The sequence below is a fragment of the Chrysemys picta genome, chromosome 2, assembly GCF_011386835.1.
Source record: "Chrysemys picta bellii isolate R12L10 chromosome 2, ASM1138683v2, whole genome shotgun sequence".
Lineage (NCBI taxonomy): Eukaryota > Metazoa > Chordata > Testudines > Emydidae > Chrysemys > Chrysemys picta.
Window position 1 is genome coordinate 265705511 of NC_088792.1, and position 25218 is coordinate 265730728.

Genomic DNA, 25218 nt, shown 5'->3' on the forward strand with positions numbered 1-25218 from the left:
TGAGAGAAAAAAAAATGTTAAATATTTATAAACATCTAACTTTTTAATTATTCTTCTTCCACTGATGTGCAGAGGATAACAGATGTCTTTGCTGAATCTATGTTCTGACATTGTTGGAACCTCTAATTAACAATCCCATTATGTTAGCTTTAAAACTTCTGCAACAATATAAATAATTGTGTTCTGTTAGTCTCAGTCCTGCCTAGAATTGGGTGGCACACTGGTATATTCCATCACTGGACAATAATTCAAATTAGAATCTCTCATCAATACGGACAATTGACATTCATAAGAAATAAATCCAAGGGACACAATGAAAAACACAAATCTGTAGTTTTTTCTTCCCCTTGTTGTTAATCACATTCAAGTTGTTCAAATTTTAGTATGTTATTGAGAGCAAGTAAAGTTAACAAGAACAGAGCAATTCATATTTACCTCTCTTTTTTTTTTGCTGGAGAAAATGTCATCATCAGCTTTCCTATGGACAACTTATTCTCTGCACGCCAGCCATGAATCTGAGTGATTTGTTTTGCCCACTCTCTACAAGTATGTATGTGTGTGTTTCTCCGGCAATTAGCTGATAGCCCCATTTAAAAAAAAAAAAAAAAAAGTCTGGAAAATCTCACTACTTCTACTTTACTTCATCTCTCTTACATGTAGCCAAACGAGATAACAATCAGGATCCCATTCCAGTCATATATGTGGGATTTGCTTCATGAAGGACCAATGCACTATTTTAGGACCTTCACACCAGCTGTTACATTCCTTTGGAAAGCTGAAATGGCCAAATGGATTTCCCCCTCCTTTTGGGTACACAGGAACCAATATATGTCCTCAAAGCATGTCTTTTTCTAAGGGCTTGTCTACACTTACTCGGGGATCGAGAAGCGGTGATCGATGCATCGGTGGTCGATGTAGCGGGTCTAGTGAAGACCCGCTAAATGGACTGCAGATTGCTCTCCTGTCGACATCGCATAGTGTGGACCCCGCGGTAAGTAGATCTAAGTTACGTCGATTTGAGTTACTTTATTCACGTAACTGAAATTGCGTAGCTTAGACTGAATTTCCCCTGTAGTGTAGAAAGGCCTCATGCTCAGAAACTCTCCATTCAGCAAAAATATAAACAGCAGATGTCAAGTTTTCTGCAGCAGCAAGAGGAGTTTTAGAGAGAAATTCCTGATCTAGCCTCTCAAGAAGCTTTTTTTAAAAATTATTTTCACTCTTACCCAGCACAAATTTATCAGTAAAGGACTCAGCATTAAGCACAAGCACATATTAGTCAATAAGCTATTACCAAATACCTTTTACTCTATTTCATGATACATACCCAAACCTTTCCTATAGCAGATGCCATTTTGGATCTGAGAGGTAAGACAGACAAAATAGAATACAGAGTTTATGCCGAAGGTGACACACAGAATACACACTGTAATCTAGAATACATGAGTGCAAATCTAAAAGATTTGATTAAAGCCGTTAATGTTGCAAAAGCAAAAATATCTAAGATGCAAACGGTCTCATGGATTATCTAAAGACTTGTCTACACATAGACGTTCATCTGCAATTAGGTAGAATGTGAATTTAAACAGATACACTATTCCTGATTTACTCCAGCAGTGGACAATCTTATTCTGGAATAAAAGCACCTTATTCTGCATTGACTTAATTTGCTTTGGAAGTGGATTCAGACTTCTGGAATAAGAGTGCCCGCACACAGAGAGAATACCTTGTCAGAGGTCAGGGCACTGCACCTGTGTTTCCTCTCAGTGGTCTAGCAAGGACGGTCACCCACTTGCAGGCTTCTGGCTCTCCAGCCAGTGCCTTTCTGGGAGGATACTTACATCTCTCCCCCTTCTGACTGGGGTATTTCCAGGCAGCACAGCTCCCTGCCTTCACATTGAAGCACACACAGCTTGCCCAAGGGCACCTGCTTGCTTTCTCTTCAGAGATGGTTAACAGGCATAATTGCTATAGCTACAAGACACCACACAGCACTTCCTACACAAGCCTACTTTATTCTTAAGATAAAAAGCATTATAGAGAAAACATATTGAAAACAATAAAAGAACCTACACACATGCTAATAAGCGTACTAGACATCACCCAAACTCTAATATGGGCTCTGGTAGGAGCAGTCTTTGAACACCCCATCACAGGGTTTCCTTTGTAGTCATAAGTTCATCACAGCCTCAGCTCAGAATTAGCACTTTCATAACATGTGTAGTCTGCCCTTTATACAGTTCAGGGGTCATTGATCTACAGTTTCCAGGAGCCGGTAATTAATAGACATTGACTTTCTTCCCCTGGGCATAGTTTCAAAAGAGTGGATTTGAAGTGGGTCATCCCCTCACCCACCAGACATTTTCTAGAAAATCCACTTTACATGCATTGTCCAAAAAAGTCCTCTGAAGTTCCTAACATTTATATTAGTCAAGTCCCTAGTAAAGTTACATACAATCCTACAATCACACAAACAATTGCATTTTCAGTACTATGGACCTCATAGGCACCAAACCCAATTCAATAAGGTTTATCTTTATTCCATAAGGTGTGTCTAGGACAGTGGTTCTCAAACTGTAGGTCGGAACCCCAAAGTGGGTAACGACCCAGTTTTAATGGGGTTGCCAGGGCTGTTAAACTTGCTGGGCCCTGGGGCTGAAGCCAAAGTCCAAGCCCCACCACCCAGGGCAGAAGCCCTCAAGCTTCGGCGCCCCCCAGGACGAGGAGGAGACGGGGGCTGAGGCTTCGGTCCCCCTTCCTGGGGTCCTGTAGTAATTTTTGTTGTCAGAAGGGGGTCGCGGTGCAATGATGTTTGAGAAACGCTAGTCGAGGATATAGCAGGATATTCTCAGTCTGTCACATAGCTATTCCAGAATAACTCCCTGGATAGAGAAGTCCTAAGTTGCATTTACGAACCTGAGTCAGAGAAACATACTCTAGGATAGAATACGATGAGTCTAATGTATTCAAAGTCACTTCAAGGATCTCTATGTGGCAACTGGTTGGGAAGCAGTAAATGTTGTTCCAGCAAATTGCTTTGCTAGATCTAAGTCTCTCTCTTTAAAAAATACAAAAAATTCTCACCACAGGCAACACTATAAAAATATTGTGGCAGAGCTCTGACCTTGTCCCCGCAGGTCCTGCGCTTCTAGGCAGTATATGCTAGCCTCAGTGGCTCTCTGTGACCCTCCATGTAGCCCTTCTCTCTCTAGGGCCAGGGTTACAGTCTACTGAGCCCTTTTCATCATAAGCCAGCAAGGAGGTTGGTGAGAGAACTCCCACAGTTTCTGTTGTCCCTAGGGCTTGTTTTAGAACAGTTTAGCCTCCTATCCTGACAGGGGCCTGACTTCCCCTCCCAGGAGGTGTTCCTGTAGTGGTGGGTTGGGGGGGAACCCAGGCCCGCCCTCTACTCTGGATTCCGGCCCAGGGACCCTAATGGTAGCAGCTGTTGGCAGCCAACCTTTCACTGCCAGAGTTGCTACATTTCCCTGGGCCACTTCCCCACAGCTCTCCTGCTTCTCCCTTCTTCACCCTTACCTTAGGGCTCCCTTATCTATAACTTGAGGGTGTCTTCATTAACCAGCTCTTCAGCCACACTTCCTCGCTCTTGGCTCTCCCCTGCCTGACTGGAGTGAGCCCTTTTTATAGTAACAGCGGGGCCTTAATTAGAGTCAGGTGGTCACATTAGCTTAATGCCCTCACCTGACTCTTTGCAGGTTAATTGGAGTCAGGTGTTCTCATTAGCCTGGAGCAGCCCCTGCTCTGGTCAGTCAGGAAACAGAAAACTGTTAATCCAGTGGCCAGTATATCTGCCTTATGCTGTACCCAACTGGCCTGGGTCTATCACAATATATATTGAAAAGGTTTTGAGTTTTATTTTACAAATATTAGAAGCACATAAGGCTACAGTGTATCTATAAATATCTGTCTGTACCATTTAGGTGAAAATATCAGGTTAGTCCCACAGTGCTTGCCAGCTATAGATAGCTCGTGGTAGGAGGGAATTTGGCACTAAGATGACGTAGGTGCAGGAGTTTGAAGGCTAAAGTTTTACATGTATTCTATTCTGAAAAATAAGTCTATTAAAAATAAGTGTCACTGCAGGTTTCCATGTTTATTTTATCTCAGGTACTCCTGATTGCATATGTTCAGTTGATAAGTAAAACGATTGGTTTTTCTAACTGCCAACCTTGAAAACGAAAGCTGGGATCTGAGAGGCAAGCTGGGCTTTTTCATTCTTATACCTAATTTGTTCTTAATTTGTATTTGCTTGCACAGATGTAACTGATACATATTTAGTTCTGCTAACATTATTAATGGGAGAGGAAGGATTGACTTCTTCAGCAGTGTTCACAGTGAAGAGCAATTACCTCCCTACGTTAGAGGTGATGTCTCTGTCACTGTCCTCCTTTATGGCTCACAGATATGAGATAATGCAGCACATTATATAACTTGTTGCCCACTCATTAAATGAACATGAGTTACACCAAAGTGTCTATTAACTCTTTGTAACTAAGGGTGGAGTACAAGCCACCAGAATACCCATTAGCCATTTCTGAGTCAGCCTAGACTGATAAAACTTTGAGCTGCTTCTTTCTCTGCAGGCTCAAGGCTGAAGCAGTCAGAGCCAATGGCTCTATTATAATGAGATGAAATTTTTAGAAGGCTACCCTAAACTATAATTAGTTCATAATTAGCAAGGAACAACAACAACAACAAAAAGCATTCATTCACTTAAAATGATTTTTAATGTTATAATGACTGGTACATAATTATAGCAGAGCAGGGCTGTTTAAAAAAAAACTGACTTCAAAAGAAGAGGGTTCATTTGGTGTTTATTTGCTCCAAGGTTCTAATTACTTTGGAAACCGCCAACCCTCCTTATAGGATTACTAACAAAAAACACCACTGCAGCTTTGAGGAACGCTGAGCAAATCAGTTTTTAGCACCATTAAAAGTCTTCTATAAATACCAGATGCATATGCACACACCCCCCCTCCCCCATTACTATCCTTCCTTAGAACTCACGAGATAACTAATGGCAGAGCATATCAGAAAAATGAAATGGATCTCTCATTGTTACAGCGCAATACAATATGGCAATGCTGGTGACAAAGAGCAATTATTTTAGATTGGGCTATACCATAGTTTAAGTTTTATTTTGTTCTGTTTCACAAATACAGTAGTATTGATTCATTCCCCGTCCCCTTTATACTTCAGATTTACAGACTTTGTTAATCACTCCACGACAGTCACTTCAGCAGTTTCATTTAGTAAAATTAACCAGAAAAATCTAGTCAGATTTATGTGGATTTCATGTGGCAAACTACAAAGCCCTGGCAACTTCAACTGCTGGAGCCTGGATGAGATTTGTGATGCTATCTGTCTTGGAGCTAGCTAATAAATCACATCTACTCCAGGTCTTCACCTAACTGACAGACTGAAAAAGAAACACTAACAGGCCTTGTTAGTGCTCTTGAAAAGAGCACCAATGTAGGGTCCTGAGAGGTACTGACTTCAAAGGAGGATGTGGGTATTCAACACTTCTCTGAATTTTGCCCACAGAGATGCTTAAACAACATATTGCTCTCAATAATGCAGAGCAATTAAGCCATTACCAAGTACAATCTGAAAAATATTAACGAAAGGAATTTTCCTCAGAGAGGAAGGATGGTCTCATGGCTAAGGCACTGGATTGGGGATTCAACTCATGGCTCTGTCACAGACTTCCTATATCACTTCATTCCTCAGCTGATAGCATGGAGATACAGTCGAACCTCAGAGTTACGAACACCTCCGGAATGGAGGTTGGTTCATAACTCTGAACAAAACATTATGGCTGTTCCTTCAAAAGTTTACAATAGATTAGAACATTGACCTAATACAGCTTTGAAACTTGACTATGAAGAAAAAAAAATCTGCTTTCCCTTTCTTTTATTTTTTTAGTAGTTTATTTGCTTTCTTTTTTTTTTTTTTTGGGTCTCTGGTGCATCTTGATTGTGTATTTCTGGTTCCAAATGAGGTGTGTGGTTGACTGGTGAGTTTGTAATTCCGATGTTCGTAACTCTGAGGTTCTACAGTCATACTTCCTTCCTTTCACCTGTTTGTCTTCTTTAGACTGCTAGCTCTTTGGCACAGCAATTACCTTTTACTATATGCATGTATTGCACCTGTTGTCAGCTGAGCCATTAAGTGCTGCAGTAATAAATATTAATGATTAATAAAGCTGGTCACCATCTTCAAAATGTCTCCCACTTCCTCATTTCTTTTTTCCTCCAAGCTAATAGTTAATAAACTTATCAAAAGTGCAGGGCAGTTAAGCATTTTCCAGGTACAATCTGAACAATATCAGGGAGATTAGAGAGCATTTCTACCTTAAAAATACAATTTAAAGTGGTAGAGCTATCAATAAAAACCTTTCCATATACTTAGACATTAAAATGCTATTCTGTAAGTTTATGAGATCAACCTAAAATGGTGTCTGTTTAGTTAAGATATTGACAAACTAAAATGCTGACATGGAACTTCCAGTAGGCATTGCCATTGAATCTGCTGTGGGTAATATACTTTAACATGTTGATGTTAACATAGGTCATGTGCCCAGATGCCACAGAGATGGGCACACAAAAAGATAATTACATAATACAGGAATCTTCTTGCTTAAAATCAGAATTTACCATTATGCAAGACTTACATATTTCTCTCTCCTGGCAGACTGCCAATTTATTTATTTCTTCCTCAGCAGGTAGCTATCTCCAGATATGCCAGAAAAAATTATTATTTATTATCCCTTAAATTTGTAAGCAGTTCAATATAGTTTTAGTTAATCAGGAGTTGGCGAAGAGTAATCCAGTGTCCAAACACTGAGTTCTATAATACAGCCTGTACTGCCAGAACTCAGCATGCAGTGTTCCATCTTCATCTGAGTAGACCTGTAGACTCTGTATAGGAGGGTGTATCTCATATTAAAGATGAGGCACTTAAGCATGATACATTTTATGCAATTAAACATGGCCCTCTGGCTCTTGGAAAATGGCCAGCACAACTCTTGTTTGGATTCCCCATAATACAGTTATTACAGTAGAAAAACTGTACTGTATTTTCATTTGCAACCATGACATGGAAGTCAATCCTGCTAGCATTTACTACTAGGTGTAGTGCTTACTATGGCAACAGTGCCTATGCCTTTAATGGAGCCACTCACCACAGTAAGTACTGCACACATTAATTAGTGTTTGCAGGATGGGGCCCTACATTTGTGATCATTTTCTAGTGTATTTAGGGCAGGGAAGGGGAAATTGCTGTGTTCAGTCTTGTAACAGTTTCTGTTGTGAAAAGCCCAACAGCTCTATGATTCCTTAAGTTGCTATTTTTGCAAATACGCACAGACAGAGAACATTTTAACAAAACTTCACAATCAGGCTATGCTCACAGAATGCACAGCATATACTTGCAAGTTCTTTACTAGGCTAATTCTGTTTTTTAAAAGCAGCTTAGCAGAGATATCTGCTCAGATTTCTATTTGCATTCAATTGTGTGAAATTCTTCCATAGAAAAGAAATATCACTTCTGAGGTAAAAACAACCACACTTTCTCATTAGCCTGAAATATCTCAGATGGGCACAGCAATCAAAAGAGAGAGCTTTCAGAAACAAGCCCAGCAGAGAAAATTAAGTTACATAGGGGGGGTTCAGGAGGACACTGTGACAAATAATTTACTTTTTCAACATAGGAAAGGGGAGATTGCTATAAGGTAAATATTAGGTGGATTTGCACAAGCAGCTGGAAAATCTCTTATTATTTGTCATCTTTGTCTTGTGCATTTATATACCATTGCACTGCTAATTCCAACCTTTCATGAGCAGTTGCTGTATCACCTAGGGAAAAAAACAGGAAGTAGAAAATGAGGCATGTGGAATTGACTTACTTATTGTTTCCCAATAGAATAGTTTCCCTTGAGGACAAAAGAGCAAATTCCCATTATGATCTAAATATATTATTTTCTCTGAACGCACGTCAGGCAAGATTCCGTGCACACGCAGATGTCTCAGAACATTTCTCCTCCGACTAACTTGTGATGGGACCTTACTCATGCTGGAAAAGATTTATGACTATTCCCTACCTCCAACTTACCACAGGGTCCAATTAAATACCCATGGAAGTCTATGGGAGTCCAAATATTGACTTTAATGGGTGCCTGATTGAGCTGCTAAAACATTCACTTATTTCTAGAAAAGCTACCAAAGGTCTCTTAAAAAAAGAGAGGTTTATTTCAGTATTAAACCACCGCCAGGACAAAAATAGAATCCTTTCCTTCCTGAAACCAAAGCCATTAAGGCTATGTCTCCATTAGGGACATTTTACCGGCATAGCCATCCTGGCATAACTCCATAGTGTAGACGCAGCCTACACCAAAGAAAGGGATTTTTCTGTTGATGTAGGAACACTACTTCCTTGAACAAAGTGAGTTCTGTTGATGGAAACATTCTTCTGTTGACATAGCTTTGTCTACACTGCCATAACTATGCTGGGTAGTGGGATGGTTTTTTTCACACCCCTGACAGACAGAGCTAGGTCAACCTAACTGTTAATTGTAGGTCAAGCCTCAGACTTCTCTGGATAGGGACATCTGAATATTAAGGACTCGTAGTGATAATTATTATACAATAAAGCATTTTGGCACCAATGGTATTAATTGTTCTGTGACATTTCATAGCACTGACACTGGTGCTAACATTTAAAGAACAGGAGATGAATTAGAAACAAAAAGATTTCAATACAACTAAGAGTATACCGAATTTCATCAGCTTTTTCAGACGGAGATGTGCGTTCGGCTTATGTCGCTGAGTTTTAATTTTTAAAACTTATGTACATCAGAAGTTATTTTGGGAAGAATTCAACTTCAGCTGTGAGGTGCGAACTGACATTTTGAGGTATCATCAGAGAGATTACAATGAAATGTTAAAGAGAAAAGCCATTCCCTCTAGGATGACTGAACCAGGAATGTCACTTCCTCAGTCCTTTGTGTGAGAGTCTCCAAGTTCCACCAAAAGCCTTCAGCTGCACAAGAGTATGCTTCAATTCTTCCCCCACTTCCAGCATGCTAAAAATAGGGGTGACATCATAAACTCATTTTACCTAATATTATAAACCCAAGTGCATTCCAGTGTCAGTAAAGGAAACGTAAAATTAACTGTGCTGCAAAAGAGAAAAAGCTTTGTGAAAGGATATACTGTATTAGTACTCAGTCAGAGCACTATATGCCCTCAAGCTTCACTGAAAACATTATTACTTACATGTCATGAATGCTGGTTTCAGAATGCAGACTTTTTCAATACGACATTCATAATTTATTAACAGGCAAACACAAAAACCAGCTGGCCAAATCCTGAGTCACACTGAAGTTAACTTCTCATGATTAAGATAAACAGGATTTGACCTCCTATTTGTAGAACTGATTGAAAGGGAGGGTGCAATCAGAACTTTGACAAAGCAAATAAATACCTAAAACAGGGGGACAGAAAGCACTAAATACAAATGTCACAGTCTCAGCATTGCCAATTATTAACGCAAAGAGACAAACCTTAACATGCAATTCATAGTAACTTTGAAAAAAACAGAATTTAATATATCAGCTTTCTACGTGTCCTTGAATCACAGCTGCATATTGTACTGACCAAAACAAGATTTTAGTACGGTTGGTAATACACAGCCAATGCAAGTATGGAAGAGTGATCTGATGTCTACATTCCACCTTACACATTAGTTACGATACTGTCAGCTACAGTAAGTCCTGATTACAGAATCAATATGACTGGTAATTACGTTAGAGTGAGAAAGCAGAATCAGGTGGAGTTTGCAGGGGATTTTAAAGAAAAAACTCATCTTGTAACTTGAAAATTAAGCAGACTAGATAAAGGAATCATTATGAAAGGATACTATGGACCCCTACCTTTTCAGAATTAACTTTCTCTGCATATAAAATGCAATTAAAAAATGATCAATGAAAGAAAGGGATGAGGCGATATATGGAAGTTTAGGGCAAGAACCTGAGGACAGACAAATTACATGGGCGGAAGGGCACAGGCATTCTAGGGTTCACAGGTTAATTAAACCAAAATGTTGATGTACATTGAAGATAATGACAAGAAGTGCAAGCTACGTCTCAAAGAGGCAAAGAAGTGACAGTGAGATGCAGCTGTTTTGGAAAGAGGAGTAAAGCTGAGTAGCGCTCTGAAGCGCCTTTTACAATTACCTACGCTGTCCACACTCCCAAATCCTGTTCTTGCACAGAGCTTGACCATGATTTTGTTGGAGCTGATTTTTAGCCAGTCTAAACATCATATACACAGTTGTAAATGCACTATCACCTATGAAAATGTGGCCCTTTCCTCTGTCTGTGCCTTAGTTTCCCAATCTGTAAAACAGGACTAATACCCACCCTCACAGGGGTGCTGCGAGGCTTAATTCATTAATGTTTTTTAAAGTGCTTTGCGATCACTGGCTGGAAGGTGTTATAACGAGTGAGACATTTTATTATCAGCAGTGCTTAAGATACACATCAATGCTGGAAGGGTTTACAGTGAGTGCAGACATACCTTTAACCATAGCAGTGGTATCATGGATAACAGTAATAGAGGCATAATTTTTCAGCATGTCCATTGACACGCAAACTAAGGTACTGATCCTACAAACTTGTAAGCACACAAATAACTTTACTTCAATAAGGAGCTCCATTTATTTCAAGGGGACTGTTCACATTAATAAAATTAGGTAAGTGTTAATATTTGAAGACTTGGGCACTCACACTAATTCAGAATAGTATTGTAATATATAACTCAAAGAGGTCATGTGGAATTTGGTTTAGGATGCTAACTACATCTCAAATTTATAGATGAACATGTATTGTTGTCAGAGGTGAAGAATGCATGTTATACCATAAAATGAAAAATGTATAAAAACAGTATTATATTTTATTGGACCAACTTCTGTGTAAACTTGAAAGCTTGTCTCTTTCACCAACAGAAGTTGGTCCAAAAAATATATTACCTCACCTACCTTGTCTCTGTAATATCCTGGGACCAACACAGCTACAACAGCACTACATAAAACCATATTTGTTTTTCTGGTCATCTTCTGCTGCATAACTGGATAACAAAATGACACACATGAATTCTCCAGACTTAATCCTGGATGTACAACAAAGTTTAAAACTCGATTAAAAGGCCCCTCAAGGACTCTTATACAAGACTACACCAATAGAATGTCAGAGTGAAATCTGACGATTATGCTCTTCAAAAGAATGATCCTTCATACATGTCAGGCCAAGACTATAGGTGTTACTGAACATCCATAAAATCCTACAGGCAAGATTTAAAATAGAAAGGCAGCCTTTAAATGCAACAATTTAATCACAATCAGACACTTGCAGTATATTTCTCTTCGAAAATGATTATTGATAATTGTTTATTTTTCATGTACTGTATTCTTCATTACACTGTCCAGTAGGTTTTTCTTGCTTGCCAATTAAAAGGGGGGGGGGAGGGAGGGAGAGAGAGAGAGAGAGTTTATTGTATGCAGTCCTTTCTTAGCTACCTGAAAACCAAAGTTTCTTTGCCTACCAGATTTGACCTTTTCTGTTTGGGAGACATTGATTGTTTTCTGCCTGTGTTTCTAATGGAGCTTGAAATGAACATGGCGTTTTGTTTACCTCCTAATTTGCGCACCACCATCATCAGTATTGTCAGCAGAGCACTGGGAATAGGGTTTGTTTACTGCCTCTGTAAAACCAGCAGACAAAGTTTAAGAGCATAAAATATAGTTGTTAGGTTTTTTACCCAGGTCCTAAAATTACTTGGGCAATTTTTTGTCATTTTTAAAAACTGACCACAAAGAACTTGCTCTCGCTCAGGGATAGGTTGAATTCCTTTGGCTAATATATTCCCAGGAAGGAGAAAGGGTGGTTATGTCAAAGTGCCTGAAGCTTCCACTGTGCTAAAGGGCCAACACTAAGAGCCAGCACCGTCCCAAAGGCAAGTATTGTTGGCTAGAGAGAGAAACACTGAACCAGTTCATCCTCCAGATAGCTCTCTGGTAAGGTTCTCATGGAGTCCCGACTGCAACTTAAAGACAGTCTCCAACATCAGAATCCCTGGGTAGCAGTGGTACAAACACCACCCTATCTCCTCTTCCAGAGGTGAATCATATCCTAGGTATCAATACACCAATTCTTACTTCAGTACCTTTTAGAATTAACATCATACCAAAATACCATAAACATAAGCTACTTTCTCCTCACAATGACCCACAAAGTTGGGAATAAGGTACATTCTTTTGGCAGAAGCAAATACATTTGAATTCTTATTCCCAGTATCATGTACTCCAATAGGGTCACTACCATGCACTATGCTTTATTAGTATTATAATAAAGCCATTAAAAGGTCAGCATTTGCCAAATGCTATCACACAGTTAAAAAGGTATCACCTGTGTTAAGACTAGGGGTGGGAGGAAAAACCCATGATGGATTTCCCAGATAGCAGTATATTGCTTAGCAAATGTTGACTTTTTAAATGCCAACCACTGCAAAGACCTCAAAATACCAATCCCTTGGCCGAGACAGTTATTACTTAAATTCAAAACAACATTTTTTATATTTTAGATTGCCCATTGCTTAAGCACACAACCTTGGTTAGATGTAGAGTTTTAGACCAAAGGACAGTTGCAGTGAGTGGTATGAAGCAATGTCCAAATGACAACAGAATTCTGGTACTTGTCTTTCAGTGATAGGTGTTAACATCCACAAATGCCAAATGTACTGAACACACTTCAGCTCAGAAGAGGGAAGTGAGAGACTGTTCTCCATTTTTTCCAAGGAAACTCTCTTTGTTCAGGGCAAGAGCAATACTATTACAGGCTGTCTCTGCCATCGCTAGTCCACTGCTGGGAAATGTAGCCTCATTCCTGATCATTTGTTTTGTGTGCATTCCACATTAAAAAATGTACATTAAACACATTTTTCAAAAGAAGCCTCCTCCTTATTCTCAGACTTAAATACTAGGGCCAGAACAAACATTCAGGTCCAATCATTTTCTTTAGCATCATCTCAATCACAAGAGTCACTCACTCCTCCAGTCCTTACCAATAATGCAACCCCTTCCTTCTGCTGTAATGTAGCCATATTTATCTTTTCCTCAATATCCCAGATGTTACACAATTTCCTCCCGCTTACAGAGAGGGTTGATGGATGTATAAAATTTCTGCCAGAAATGTACAAATTCCTTCATTATTAGTTGAGGGTCAGAAACACCTGGTCTGTTTTAATACCAGTGATTATGTTTATGGATACTGCCAAATTAACCGCTCTATCAGATGCGTTACTTTTTAATTAACTATATCATATATTTCATGTGGGTTTTTCCCTGTGTTCACTCCCCAGCTCACAGTCTTCTTTTTTTCTGCTAACACCTGTCATCTTTTACGTTTTCCCTCTGAAATTTTTGTTTTCCTGTAAAGGTCATTAAGCTCCCAGTTTATTTCCTTTTTTTCTTCTGTCACCCTACCAAAATCAACCTGCCTCCGAGCATAGCCCCATAAGCATTCCAGAAACTAAACAACGCTGTTTCCTTCTTGAACTTTGTGAGTTCCTCTTTTGTTCTACCTAGAATTATGTGTGTGCTTTTTATCCCATTGGTTGTCTAGGGACTCAGTTTACCACCAAGAACTAGGAGGGAAGAAAGTTGGTCTTTTATTTGCTTCAGTTAATTAAGTGCTTATGAAACATGTCAGAAGATCTGTGGATTTAAGTTCACTGTTCATCTGGAGAAGAAAAAGATAGAGTACAGGAAAAAAGCCCTACAACTGCACTAATGTGATAACTCCACCAATGTAATCCAAGTCTGTTCTGAGGGTATCATCTCTAGAAATGAGATGGTGGTTCAGTCTTTGGGCCATTCGGTCCTTACCTATGGCTTTGCAATGTGGATACTTGCCTAGTCATGAGAGAATGAGTGAGACCACGAATGAGTTTCAAATGTGTCACCAAACAGCTGATATTAAACTTTTGGTCATTCCTGGCCTGGGCTACATTTGAGCTAGTTATCTAGATCAGTGGTTTTCAACTTGTGGACTGTGTACCCCTGGGGGTTGGCAGACTATATCTAAGATTTCCAAAGGGGTTTGTATCTCCATAAGAAATTTTTTAGGGGTCCACAAATGAAAAAAGGTTGAAAACTACTGATCTAGACTACATATTCCATTAACAGCCTCCTAAGGAATCCAGTCCCTCTTTAAAAAGTTTAAATAGGAGATACTTATACTCCAAAGGATTAGTTCCACTAGATTTAAGGGTGCAGTAGGACAGATTTTGGGTATAAACTACTTAATGGTGTTTGAGAGTGGAGGTTCTCCTAAAGAGAATGGGAAGAAATTCTCTCTTCTTCCTCCCCTCAGTTGTACAGTGAGCACTATTAAAACTCTACGGGTATAATTACAATAAAACGCCCACGCTTAACCCGTGTCAACTGATTCACGCTCGCAAGATTTGGGTTGTGGGGCTATAAAATTGCAGTGTAGACGTTCAGGCTCGAGCTGGAGCCCATGCTCTGGGACACCACCAGGAGGGTCCTAGAGCCCGGGATCCAGCCCAAACCTAGACATCTACGCTGCCATTTGATAGCCCCACGAGCCCAAGGAGCGGATATGGCCCAGCCACGGGTGTTTTATTGCAGTGTAGGCAAACCCTGCTGTGACGCTGTGCAGTCTATATGGTTTTATAAAAACATGATAATAAGTGAATATAATGTAACTGGGATATGCTTCGTGTAAAAGGTCTCTTGTAAGGTATCATTACAAAGCTCATAATCTACTGAGTGTGATCATCCTATTTGTAGAAATGTACCACTCTTGTATCTAAAACTAGAAATATAAAACATAACTCTGAGGGCCTATTGTTATTATGTAAAGTGTGGGTCATTAATGATGGTTTGGAATCTTGATGACTCCCATTAACCAGGACCATTGTCTGCAGATGGCTGTGTTTACCTGTTAGTCTTCCTATATATGTGTGTGCTGGCAAGTGGGCAATGAAGTCTTGCAGTGACATGTGATCATGTCACCTGAACTGGAATCCATCTTTAACCTGGTGCTTTTCCAGTGGGGGGGGGGGGGGGGTGGAAACCCAGTGGGACAAAGGGTTCCCGCCTTGTGCAAAAGATATATAAAGGGGTGGAAGAGAACAAAGCAGGAGAGGAGCCATCATGAAGAATCCCCTAGCTATCACCTGAGCTGGAACAAGAGCTGTACCAGGGGAAAGAATTGTGCCCAGACCCGGAAGGTGTCCAGTCTGAGAAAAAACTTACTGAAACATCTCTGAGGGTGAGATTATCTGTAGTCAGTTTGATTAGACATAGATTTGCGCATTTTATTTTATTTTGCTTGGTGACTTACTTTGTTCTGTCTGTTACTACTTGGAACCGCTTAAATCCTACTGTCTGTATTTAATAAAATCACTTTTTATTTAGTAATTTACTCAGAGTATGTATTAATACCTGGGGGAGCAAACAGCTGTGCATATCTCTCTATCAGTGTTATAGAGGGTGAACAATTTATGAGTTTGCCCTGCATAAGCTTTATGCAGGGTAAAATGGATTTATTTGGGTTTAGACCCCATTGGGAGTTGGGCATATGAGTGCTAAAGACAAGCACACTTCTGTGAGCTGTTTTCAGGTAAACTTGCAGCTTTGGGGCAAGTGATTCAGACTCTGGGTCTGTGTTGGAGCAGACGGGAGTGTCTGGCTCAGCAAGACAGGGTGCTGGATTCCTGAGCTGGCGGGGAAAACAGGAGCAGAGGTAGTCTTTGCACATCGGGTGCCGTGTCAACTGATTCACACTCGCAGGACTTGGGTTGTGGGGCTATAAAATTGCAGTGTAGACATTCAGGCTCGAGCTGGAGCCCGTGCTCTGGGACACCACCAGGAGAGGGTCCTAGAGCCCAGGATCCAGCCCAAACCTAGACATCTACACTGCCATTTGATAGCCCCACGAGCCCGAGGAGCTGCTATGGCCTAGCCACGGGGGTTTTATTGCAGTGTAGGCAAACCCTGCATTTGCCATCTATTTGAAAATGTATCATCGTATCTCCTACCCTAAGGATTTTGTGATTAAAGCAAGCGCCAGGAGTGGTGGACATGGAGCACTGTTGCATTAAACATTTGGTTAAATGGATTAATGTGAATTCAGATGCCGGTCACTGCCAGATGCACAATACTGGTCCAGATGGACCAGTGATTTGGTTGGGAATAACCAATCCTTGCAGTCTCCCATATGTTCACAAGGCAGTGTGTGTGTGTGTGTGTGTGTGTGTGTGTGTGTGTGTGTGTGTGTGTGTGTGCGCGAGAGAGAGAGAGAGAGCGCACAGCTCTAGGGCTTATGTGCATATCCTAGTTTAGATGAGCTAGTATGTAGTGTTATAGTGTGTAGGTTGCTGGCCTTCACTAAATTGGTTCGCAACAGTAAGTGAATATTTACCAGGGCACAGAATCAAAGGATCCTAAGGGCACAGTCTTAAAATAATGAGAATGGTTAGAGTTTACACTCTTACCCATTCCTATTACAATAATTGTCTCATAAATAGATTCATGCATTTGTCTGTTTTCATTTCATTTTTTGTCAAAGAGTGATGTACTAGAATTTTAATGCTATATAATTATATATTCTGTAAATTAAAGCAGCATGGCGTACTGGTTGGGAATAGCACATTTCACACTTCATTACTTCTGCTGAAACTCAACCAATGTTAAGCTCTGATTTTTCCTCTCCTCAATATTCAGTTAAGTGTTTCTCTTGTACAGCTCTTTCTTGCTTATGCAGTAGTTTCACTGGCCCCAGTGGTGCTAGGAGTCTGGTTCTCTGGTATAGTAAACCACTCAAATAAGAGTGTGAACAGTTAGCACTGGGAAATGTACATAAACCTGGAGCCACATTGCTGACTGCATGAGGAATAGCAGTCACTGGTGCAGGAACCTGAGCTTGGCTCTCGCACATTCTAGGTATGTGCCCTCACCACTAACTATAGAGTCATTCTGTCTCTCTCTCTCTCTGATCCAATGACTATTACTGTCATTATGAATGACTATGAATCGCCACTATCGCAAAACCACCATCATAACTGAGCACGAAGACTGAAAAGAGTGGGGAAACTTGCACTGCTGTTACAGACAAATAGAGTCCAGTCTCCAGGACCGTCAGTCTAGCACAGTGGTTCTCAACCTATTTATCATTGTGGGCCGCATATGCAGCTCAGCTCTTTATGTTACGTGAGCTGCATCCACATAATATATATACTACCTGTATGGCCCTGAGGATGTCACATGGGCTGCAGCGGTTTGCTGATTGCGCCGCAAGCAGCCCGCAGGTTGAAAACCACTAGTCTAGCAACTTTCGCAAGCATTAATGCCACTTTTTTTTTTTTAAAAAGCAATGTGCAACAATGTGCACTGATGCCACCAATAGCCAGGCTAAGAGGGAATCTCAACCCATTTAGTTCCCCTCTGAAGCATCTCCTGCTCTTATGAGATGCCATAGCATGCATTATACTGACAACAAATAGATATATGGTTTATATATATGGTATATATATTGAATAGGTTCACAAAGTTTTTAATATTTTATCTCAAAGATATAAATCTTAATACAGTAAACTCTGAAAAGCCATGTAATACATTACCAAGATTGCAATACTGTGGCGACTTCTATCGAAAGAACTTCCACCTCACTGCACTTACAAATATTAAGGAACATTAAACCTCTTAGCACCGCTATGAGCTAGGGATCATCTATCCCTGCTTTACAGATGGGGCGAGTGAGGCAAAGAAAGGTTAAGATATTCGTCCAGTGTCCCACACAAAGTCAGTGGCAGTGCCAGGAACAGAACCCAGATGTCCTGAATCACAGTTTTTGGCTTTAGCCACAAGCACAATTTCTCAAAAGATACTTCATTTAAAAGCACACAGTTTTCTTTCAATCTTTCTTGTTTTTTTAAAAAGAGGTCTTAAATTATAGCTCCAATTACATTTGAATTATTTTTCCACAGTTGTTTTTTTCCTGTCTGGGACTCCAACCTTTTTCCTCCCTACAAAACACTGAATCTCTTTAAAAATCTGTCTTGTTTTTCTTAACAAAGCAGGAAATGAGAATTCCTTTGTAATGTGGCTGTCTCAGTTCAGGAAGTAAAGCAGATATTCGGGTGGAGCATCTTATCCCAGGGCAGGTGTGAGTGAAGGGCACTTTGCATGTGGATGAGAGGAAAGGCATAGCATAGAAGTAGTTAGCAAAAGATGGGCATTTTCATGAGAGTAAAAGTGGTGAAAGCAGTTGGCAGGTGAGAGAGAGAGAAAGGGCAGTGTCATGCCACATGTTGGAAGGAAGGAATAACAGGGAAGCAGGTAAAAGAGGAACCAGTATGCTCCGCCAGCGCAGTAAAACTGCTGCATTGGAGGGGCACCCAGTGTTGCTAACTTTAATGATATTATGAGTAACATGATATTTAGTGTTTTTCTTAAAGCAACAATTATCCGTCATGATGTTATAATCTCTACTTTCATTAAAACAAACACAAACAAACAAGTTTTTAGCTCTCACGGTTGGGGAGAAAAGCTTAAAACCAAGCCTATAGCACACCCAAATGGCTCAAAAACCACAAGGCAAATACAAAATAATAAAAATTGGGGTTCTTTTTAAATCTTAAAATTTCAAGCCAGATTCATAATTTTGGGAGATCTGACTCATGATTTTTGAACAGTTGGGTGTCTTGCATGGGGACAGGAAAGTGAAGCAGCACAAAGGAAAAATCTCCTTTCTTAATACCTCACTCACCATAAAACACACTTTTTTTTTCCATTTTATATAAGTGAATGCCCGAGAAAAATAAAGCAAGCACATACAAGTAATAGTCAGCAATAACATCTCTCAGCCAACAGTGTCACCATCTCAGCATTTACTGGACATGCGTCCCATTGCATATGGTAATAATTATGTAGAAAGTCACACAAAGTTACAGTCAGTTCCAATCACTGATTTGAGTATTGACTTCACTTCTGATGAATCTGTAGTGCTTAATCTGTATCACACAGAGAAAGAAAGGTCAGAACTGTTTCCTCCATTCCCCAAGAAAATCGTTCCATTAATTTTCTTTTCATGTAAAGGAAAGCTTTCTGTGATGAAGCAGAGAAACTGCCAGCCAGCACGGCAGGGGTTAAGGAGAGCCTTCAGGCCCAGATAGCCCCGCCCTGTTATACCTGCAGCCAATGCCTGTCCTGGAGGGGGGAGAAAAGGAGACATCCGGGCTCAGTTGGGGGCCCTGCTGGATTGGCACTGGATTGGCCAGCCAAGGCAACCACCAGGAAGGAAGCACTGTCTCCCCAGCCAAGGGAGACTGCGCAGGAGACCTAGGAGCCTCTGGCAACTGAAATAACCGGGTGACTGAAGCTATAGTGGGGATCAGCCTCATCAAACTTATGGCTGGAGCCCAGGACTATGGCAGGGTGTCGCCCAAGACCTAGGAGAGGTGTTTCTGGAGGCCCAGCCACCCCAGCAAATTGGACTATAAGGACCATGCCCCTAAACTGAAGGGACAGCTGTAGGAAGTAGCTCAGGCTAGTGGATTTAGACTCCCTGCTGGGAGGACCTCTTGTTCAGGGGTCAACTCATATAAGGGCCTGAGCTGGGAATCAGTGGAGAGGGAGAGCTCAGGTCTCCCTACACTACTGCCTCAGCAACTGAGGCACCTCAGCCAGGGAAACAAGGGGCCAGAGGATCAGGCACACCAACCACTACTAGCCATCCAGCCCTCCAAGCACCCTTTTACACTTTCCTTTAGAATGTAGTGTTTTTCCTCTCTCAGACCAAAGAGTATGTCCTCGTGCATGAAGTAAGACAGGAAGGTGTAAGTGTCAACTCCGTTATTTGGGGGTGGGGGGGAAAACAGCCCTGCACTATATGCAAGTCACTTTGATCTGACTGGGGTTAGACCTGGGGAACCCAGTCTACACTGGGAGAAGCGTGAAACTGATCTTCATCCTGCTCCCTGAATCCGATTTAAGAGGAGTCAGACATCCCACAAGCACTTCTTATGCTCAATGGCAGGCCCCTCTTTAAGATAGGACACATGACATCTCTTAGACCCCTCAAACCTATTCCATGGACCAAGCCTGGTCCCCCTCTTCTCTTGCTTGGGGATTGAGCTCCCCGAGTGGAATGGCTTTTTCCCCCCTCTCAGCTCTAAAAGCATGTCTACACAAAGACACTCAGGAAAGTTAAGATGAGTTAACTACAATTGTGAAGTAAACGCACATTAGTTGAAGCGCATTAAACCTCTGTGGACGCTCTCATTCAGAAGTAAAAAGTGGCATTCATTCAGTTTGGCTTACTCTTCCAGAGGATATGTGATATAATCATTGGGTGTAATGGCAGCCCAATAGATAGTGTATAGTCAGGGTGAAACAAGGGAAAGGCTTACAACTGCCCTTTTCTGTCATGCATATTCCAGGGATGAGTCACCAAGAATTGGGCTTTTCTGTGCTGACATGACAGTGTGATAATGACAACGCAAACCATGTCACAACGCTGGCAACTTGAACACAGACGCTCATTGTTCGGGTTCAGTTTGGCACAGCTGCACTGGATCAGCTCAGACCTTGTCAGTGCCACTTGCACACACTTCTTATTGAATACACAGGAGGGAACAACTTCAATACACTGCTGAGAACCCACTCTCCTCTGGTGATTTTAACAATCTTGTTGTTCATATGGTACTTTTGGCTATGGTGGAGTAAGGCCAGCGGGGTTTTGGAAACATAGCAGGTATCCGGGGATAACTACCAGTGGTTTACTTAGAATCCAATTAGTCTTCTAATAAATATCACTCATCTTTCTTTTTAGTACCTGCCATCACGTTATAACCAAATATGGTAAATGTGGGCCAAATACCACCTCTGCCCCCACTCAGGCAGAGGAGCAAGGGTTAAAGGGAGAATCCTTCCACCACAGTCACACAGCAGCTCATAACAGTTAGGGCAGCCCTGAGATTACAATAGCTCCTGCTGTTCTTGTGCCTGTGGTCTGTGGAGAGCAATGGAATCCCAGCGAATAGGGTGTATGGGAGAGCCCCCTGCAGAGAAGCACTTCACAGTGCGTATAAGGGGATCCAGACTCTTTTGCAGGCTTCAGAATTCTTCTTCCGGATGCAGTGGAATGGCACCTATAATCTGCTGTATGCATGACCTTCCACAGCTGCTGAGGAATAGGCCAGGTTTGTCCCTATTATAATAAACCATTTCATTCTTTAGAGAAACAACCAGATTAATAAACCCGGTCCATCAAACAATAAATAATTTGTGTGCACAAACAGATTCAATTCGCAGCAGCCTGATGGCGCATGCTACCACCGCGGTGAGATGCCTACTATGAATGCAATGCATTCTCCAACTATAAGGAAGCAGAAAGATGCAGCTGCTGAAGAGTGATGTGAAATTAAAGAGGGAATGAAATGTATGATCTTATTTAATCACACCTGGTGCTTCAATTTTTCAATAACAGCACCCTGCTAGACTGTGTCAAATCGGTTTTACAAAGTAAAAATTATGGATGGAAAATGAATTAACTACTTCACCACCATCACTAATATGCTATATGAGTCAGAGTTCGAGACAGAGACAACAGCTCAGAATTGTTTTCCTCAGAGGGTATGTACTGGACATCAATACATGGTTAAGAGGCTAGCAGCGAATTACAATACTAACAGTACCAACTGCACAGCATCTGATCTTAGAAGTGACACACATTCAGCGGCACAAGTTGAGTGGGTGTGCAATCTATTTTTATACAAAAGAAATCTTCCTGGTCAGAATCCACTTCAGGGATCAAAATGTGGCCCTGGGATCAGCTTTGTTTACTTGCTTCTTCAGGCGGGTGGCACAGATGTGCAGAGAGACAGAAAGAGCAAGCAGGATAGCTGGAGACAGTGCAATATGTAGGACATCTCAGAAAAGCAATGAGAACTCTGATCCATAAGGATCTGTCATTTTGCACAGTGTAGATTTATGATAAGGAGAAAATTCATCCTAGAAATCATGTGCTTTTTTTTATTGAGGTCATATTTTGCATTTAGGTGTTTGGGTTTATATTAAATGTCAAATATAATTTGATTCTGCAGGCATCACAATTTGTGATTATCCATGTCTCATTGGCTAGTCAGATACTGTATCTCAAAGAGTGTGCACCATGTACTAATAAATCACTTTTTGTAATAGACAGCAAGGTTCTTTATCTAATGTAAAAAATGGTCATTGTGGTCAAATGTTCCATTCTTCGGAGAAAGAAGAAAAAAAAAAGACCTTCTACCTGATTCCACTTAGCAGCAGAAAATAAAAGGCCGAAGTACAATTAGCTTAATATAACCAACTTTTACATTAAATTCACAGAGAAGCAAATCAAACATGAAAAATAACTAAAGAGTGCCCATTGTGGTCACCTTGCTGAGTTGTGTACACTACTGCATGGTGATATTAATAAGAGACTCAAAGTCCTGCACAGATGCAGGATGTATTTTAGGAGTGGTTCATTTTAAGACATGAGACATTTCTTAATGCATGTGTTACACATTAAAAACAATTTACATTTATTCCAATGTTATTGATTCCAGAAGAGCAAGGCTCCTGGGCTTCAATCAATTAACTGAAAAAATTAAATGTTAAGCACTATAGCAAAAACCCCAGAATAATTTTAAGAACATCAAAGCATCTTCATCATTAGTCATGAAACTCCTACTCCAAGACATGGAGCGACCACTGATTCCTTATAAATAAGGAAACACGACAGGAGAAAGCCCTGGCTTACAGATAGTAACACTACAGTCTTTGAGGCTGCTAAAAACACACAATAGTCTACATTATGTCTTGTTTAAATAGATGGGGGTGGCAGAAATATCAGAAGAAAACATGAGTGGAGCCTTGCCACCAAAAAACAACAAAAAACAAACAAAACACCCACCAGGAAAATCCATGAAAAATCAACCTTACATGCTCAGAAGCACCATGAGATTACTTTGAAACAAATATTTTATTCACTTTGCAAAGCTTCTATTTCATGCTTTTGCAATTTTAAAATAGTCTTTAAAAAGTTTATTCCCACTAACCTTTTATCAGCTGCAGCATGTACATAGCTCGCTACACTACTACTGCTATGAGTTCAACCTTACTTCTTGGCACTAAGTTGGACATTATTTCTGCTTTAGCCATATCTCCAGTCCAAAATGTTGATAAGGCCAAGTTCTGCTTTTGAAGCTTACCAGATCAGTTTTCAATGGTGACAGTATATTTGTGTATGTGTCTTTTCTTCAATTTAAGAACCTAAAACATCTCATCACTTTTATGCCAGGTACATTTGAACAGAATGGTTCTAGAAAGGAACCAGAGACAATACAATTGGGCACAAGAGGTTTGTTTTGTTTTTTGGCAAATCTTTCAAGCATCAGGAAGATGTGATATGACTATAGAAAAATCTCTTCACCGAGCATAAGACAATAGACATTTAAGACCCAGTCTGCTCTTTAGGAAATAGAAGAGAAAGGGACCAGCTTCTCTTGGTATCTACAGAGGGGATATTTCCCGCTGTTGCTAACATCAGTTCCATCAGTCTCAGCAAAGTTGGAAATCCTAGTGTAGACAGCCTGATGGCAGCTGACACTGCTTTAAGCATCATGCTACTTAACCCGGCTAAGGGGGTGGGGGGGTGTCTAGCAAACACTGTGCTTAAAATGCTGGCAGAAGGTATCCACTCCAGGGCTACCTATATGTCCCTAGTGTTGAGAGGGCCTCGGTATTTCCGGAGGGGCACTGTCTCCCAGCCATATGTTTGAGCAAAGATGCCTGGTGAACTCCTCCGGATATGCTCAAGGAGACTGACATCCTGTCTAGGGTGACCAGATCACCAAAGACAAATATCGGGACGCGGGGGGGGGGGGGGGGGGGGGGGGGGTGACGGGGGGGGGGCGTGGCGGGGGGCGGGGCCAAAAAAAAAACCAAAAAAAAAACCTTCCTCCGCAAGTGCTGGAGGGAGGCCCGGGAGACTCAGGGGAAGCGCGGGGCCGGGGTGAGTGAGAGTCCGGCCTGGCCCCGAACAGGCAGGACTCAGTTGGGAGGTAGGGCGAGGAGGGGGGCGGCCCACGGGGCCAGGCGGTGGCTGTTCTCACCCCCGGGCAGCGGGACTCGGGAGCAGCCGCTGCTACAGCTCCCACTGCCGCGGGGGCAGGAAGCGGCCATGGTGCTCCGCGGCTGCGGCTCTGGCGCCCCCGAACCCCCCGAGCCGGGGCCTGCTGCGGGGACCCAGCAGCGCGCACGCTGCGCCCAGCCCCTGGCCAGTCGCGTCTGGGCTGCTGCCCAGCTGGTGCTATCGCGCGGCGGCCCCGGAGTGGGGGCAGCAGGCCCCAGCCCCCCCGTCCCGCAGGGGAACGAACGGGGCTGGGCTGCCGATGCCTCCGCCCCGGGGCCGCCGCGCGATAGCACCAGCTGGGCAGCCCAGACGCGCCTGGCCAGGGGCTGGGCCCAGCGTGCGCGCTGCTGCAGGCCCCGGCTCGGGGGGTTCGGGGGCGCCAGAGCCGCCGAGCGCCATGGCCGCTTCCTCCCCCGTCGCCTGGCCCCGCGGGTCGCCCCCCTCCTCTCCCAACCACCCAACTGAGTCCTGCCTGCACTGGGCCAGGCCGGACTGTTACTCACCCCGGCCCCGCGCTTCCCCTGCGTCTCCCGGGCCTCCCTCCAGCGCTTGTGGAGGGAGGGGGAATGGTGAGCCCGGGGAAGAGGCGGGGATTCGGGGAGGGAGCCAATCGGGGGAGGAGGGGGCGGAGTCGGGGCGGGGGGGGGGGGGGGCGCGAGCACTTCCGGGCTCGAGGCTCGGGGCATTTCCTTGTTTGTCCGGTTGTCCCGACCGCACGTCGGTCGGGACGCGGGACAAACAAGGAAATATCGGGACGGTCCCGATAAAATCAGGACGTCTGGTCACCCTAATCCTGTCAAGGGTCGGAGTTAAATCGTCTGGGTTTGACGACAATCGTTTGCAGTTCCTGTCTCTGCTGATTCATCTTTCCAATTTAGGATGCTGCAATGTGGAACTTCTATCAGCCTATGAAGACTGAATCTGGCTCATTTCAGAGCCAGCCAACAGCTGTC

The 25218-nt window shown here is 42.2% G+C and overlaps 1 protein-coding gene across 5 annotated transcripts in view; it reads right to left on the reverse strand.

Moving 5' to 3' along the window:
• SAMD12 (sterile alpha motif domain containing 12) overlaps positions 1–25218 on the reverse strand; it is a 230306-nt gene that overhangs the window by 69736 nt on the left and 135352 nt on the right. Inside the window, exon 5 of one of the 5 annotated variants that reach the window (XM_065586060.1) lies at positions 631–11147. The exons of 2 other annotated variants lie outside the window; for them this stretch is intronic. In XM_065586060.1, the coding sequence (XP_065442132.1) occupies positions 10912–11147 (236 nt within the window). In that variant the 3' untranslated portion in view covers positions 631–10911. Of the gene's footprint in view, positions 1–630; positions 11148–25218 lie in introns of those variants that run through there. 2 more of the 5 variants (XM_024105221.3, XM_065586061.1) reach the window with 2 other exon arrangements.